General features: G+C 60.4%; 1 protein-coding gene across 1 annotated transcript; it reads left to right on the top strand.

Annotated features, from left to right (window-relative positions):
* The first annotated feature begins 201 nt into the window (after positions 1 to 201).
* VPS37C (VPS37C, ESCRT-I subunit) lies at positions 202 to 3,147 on the top strand. Its single transcript, XM_009274755.2, has 5 exons — positions 202 to 325; positions 1,223 to 1,338; positions 1,427 to 1,598; positions 1,982 to 2,064; positions 2,334 to 3,147. Exons 2-5 carry the CDS (start codon positions 1,246 to 1,248, stop codon positions 3,075 to 3,077), a joined length of 1,092 nt encoding a protein of 363 aa, XP_009273030.1. The 5' UTR covers positions 202 to 325; positions 1,223 to 1,245; the 3' UTR covers positions 3,078 to 3,147.
* The last annotated feature ends 6 nt before the right edge of the window (positions 3,148 to 3,153 follow it).

Here is a 3,153-nt window from a genome sequence, read left to right as displayed (position 1 = left end):
CTCCGTGACCCTCACGAACAACAAAACAAAACAACCCCCCTCCCCCCCGTAAGTTTATTTCTGTTTGCAGAGCGCTGAAACGACGTACGCGTCCACGGGAGGGGAGCCGATTTCCCAGCTTTTAGGTGGTTGTTGCTCGGACGGGTTTGGCCGGATCCCGGCTGAAGAGATTGGGTAACGCTGAGCCTTAACCTTGTCCTTCTGCGGTACCTGCAGGGGCTGACGCAACCTTCCCGGAGCGATATCGTCGGGATGTTTCACCCGGCCGAAAGGCGGAAGAGCCGCGAGCAATTGGGACGACGCTGAAATCCCCGTCGGCTGCTTGGTACGTCCCTTTCCCCCTCGGCGGGGAGCGCGCGGCTCCCGTGTTTCTCACCTGGTTTTTGGCGCGTTCCCGCGTTATCGCATCCCGCCTCTTAGAACCTGTGACACGAACGCCTGATGTTTGCTAAATATTATCAGCCAGCCCGGATTGTTTGGACCAAGTCGCGGACGTAGCGCAGAAAATCCGTTATTTCCCCTGATTTTAGTAACATTTCGCCGATTTTTAAAACCACAAGTGTCGGACGGAGCTCGCCACGTATGAATAATGCCGTCGCTTAAGGTTTTCGAAGGGCGGCAGCAATAAGTGAGGGAAACGGTGGCACCTCGTAGCTAGAAAGGAAAACAACGCGGAAAGAAAACGCATCGAATGAGACGGGTTCCGAGGAACTGGAGAGGTGGCGAGGGACGGGAAGACGCCGGGCGGTGGCGCCGGCAGTCCCGCCGGCGCCCGCGGGCCCTGGGCAGGCTCGGGTGCGAGCAGATCCGGGAGGTTCGCTCGGCAGAACGGGAATCTGGAAGGGGACGGGGCGGTTGGGAGCCAGCTGGGGTTTGGGAGGCAGGGTGACGTCGCCCTGCTGTCGAGTGGCTGTGAGTAGGCGTTTCCTTGACAAAACCGTCTGGCGCACACGAGTAATCCTGCCAAACACACTGTGAAAAGGGGGGGAAAAAAAAAAAAGACGACAGTTGCCGAAGCGGGAACGAGTCGATACGTTCTTGTTTTCCTTCTCGCTCTGCCCTCGGCCTCGCGGATTCCTTGTAGCGCAGGGGAACCCCTCTGGCACAGCCGTTCCCAGCAGTTTAGCAGAGCTGGTTTTAAATCCCTAGCGGGGTTAGTGCCTGTTTGCAGCTGGCTTTGGAAAACCTCCTCTTCATTTGACTTCCCTTTCCCCCGTCCTAGGAGCCTGCAGCTCCTCTGGGAGGATGGACGCCCTGAGGAACCGGACGGTGGAGGAGCTCCGGGAGCTGCAGGAAAACGCGGAGGAGATCGAGCGCCTGGCCCTGGAATCCCGGGAGGTACGCGCGGACGGCGTGACGCCGGCGAGGAGCAGGCCGGCCTTCCTTAGCACCCGGCCCGCGGCGAGCGTCGCCTCTCCTTCCGCAGGTTCAGGAGCTGCAGCTGGAGAGGGAGATGGCCCTTGCCGCCAACCGGAGCTTGGCCGAGCAGAACCTGAAGTTCCAGGCGCCGCTGGAGATGGGGCGCGCCGACCTCTCCAACAAATACGAAGAGCTGCAGAAGCTGGCTGAGCGGTGTAAAGAGCAAAAGGCGAAACTGGGTGAGGGTTTGCGGACCTTGCGCGCTTTCCGATGGGGTCACGTGGGCTGTAGTTAGTGCAACATCCTTCCCTTTTGCTTCTCCCTACCTTGGTCGTACGGAGCAGAGAAACTCTTTAGGGTGGCGGCGGAAGGGACTCTGCTGGGTATAAAACCTAAATTCTCCTGTTTCTTGGTCAAACTCAGTTGGACAGGCCGAGGATGCTGTCCCGGGGGGGGGAAAAAAACCTTCTCGTGCAGCAGTGGCTACGGTTCTTTCCTCTGCAGGTTTTCTCCTTGCATCAGCGGTTTCCAAGGCGGGAGGGTGCTCCCGTGAGAGATCAGCACGGCTGCGTGCTAATGATTTTTCCCTGGTTTGCTCTGCCTCTCTCTTTTGTTTCCCCAGAGAAATTCTCAGCGGCGATGCATCCTCAGACCTTGCTGGATCTCCTGCAGGTGGAAAGCCAGAAAATCGAAGAGGAGTCTGAGGTGAGCTTAGGGTTTAAATCCATTAGCAGTTCAAGCGATTAGCCCTTGGAGACTCGCAGTTACGCTCCCGAGCCTAATCCCTTAAATCAAAGATTATCTCTTTGTAGTTTGGCCTTGTTGCTCCGAAAAAATCGGATTGCCCTTCGTTTGCTTGTGTGTGGCGCGGTGGTCCCCTGCGTGTCTCCGGCAGAGACGTAAATCCGAAGCTGGGCTTGGGGAGGAAGAGTAGCGGGCTGCGGTGCTGAACCCGAGGCTGTCTTCTCTTCCAGAAAATGGCCGAGAAGTTCCTGGAGGGCGAGGTGCCCCTGGAGACGTTTCTCGAGCGGTTTGCCGTGATGAGGAAGTTGTCCCACTTGCGCCGGGTCAGAGTCGAAAAGCTGCAGGAGATACTGAGGAAGTCGGAAGCGGCGCAGGAGCCCGGCAAGGACTCTCGGCAGCAGCTGCCTCCTCCCGTACCTGGGCCCGCAGACCCGCCGAAGCCGCAGCCCTTCCCTTCGGGGGCTCCTTCCTTCCCTTTGCCCTACAGCCCGGCCCCAAGCATGCCGGTCGGCCCCACGGCCCACGGGGCTCTCCCTCCCGCTCCTTTCCCTGGCTCCCCGGTCACCGTGGGACACGTCGCTTCCTCTCAGCCGAGCACCCAGCCCGCCTTTCCCTATAAGCCTCCTCAAGGTCCCGGATACCCGCCAGCGCAGGCTGCCGACTCCGCGCCGGGGTATCCCAACCCCGCCTCGGGAGGCTCGTCTCCGGCATCGGGCTATTCCTGGTCTCCGTCCAGGGGCCCGCCTCGGCCCCCACCGTTTCCTGGCTCTCACCCCTCTCCGCCGCCACCCAGATCCGGGTACCCTCCCTACTTTCCCCCCGGGGTGGGGAGACCGCAGTGCCCCTACCCGACCCAGCCCGCTCTCCCTAGTTTCCCAATCCCCCCGCAGCCTCCCTATCCTCCTGGACCGTCCCCACCTTTTGGGTACCCCCCTCCTCCAAACCCTCAGCGCCCTGCTTGGCCTGGCTACTAAATCGGGACTCCTGGGGAGCGTCCTCTGCTCCCTCCTCTTTTTGTGGCCCGAGGAAGAAGAGCAAGCCGAGAGCACC

Source organism: Aptenodytes forsteri, unplaced genomic scaffold (assembly GCF_000699145.1).
Source record: "Aptenodytes forsteri isolate BGI_AS27 unplaced genomic scaffold, ASM69914v1 Scaffold506, whole genome shotgun sequence".
NCBI lineage: Eukaryota > Metazoa > Chordata > Aves > Sphenisciformes > Spheniscidae > Aptenodytes > Aptenodytes forsteri.
Note: the sequence above shows the minus strand (reverse complement) of the source record. Positions and strands in the feature narration are given on the sequence as shown.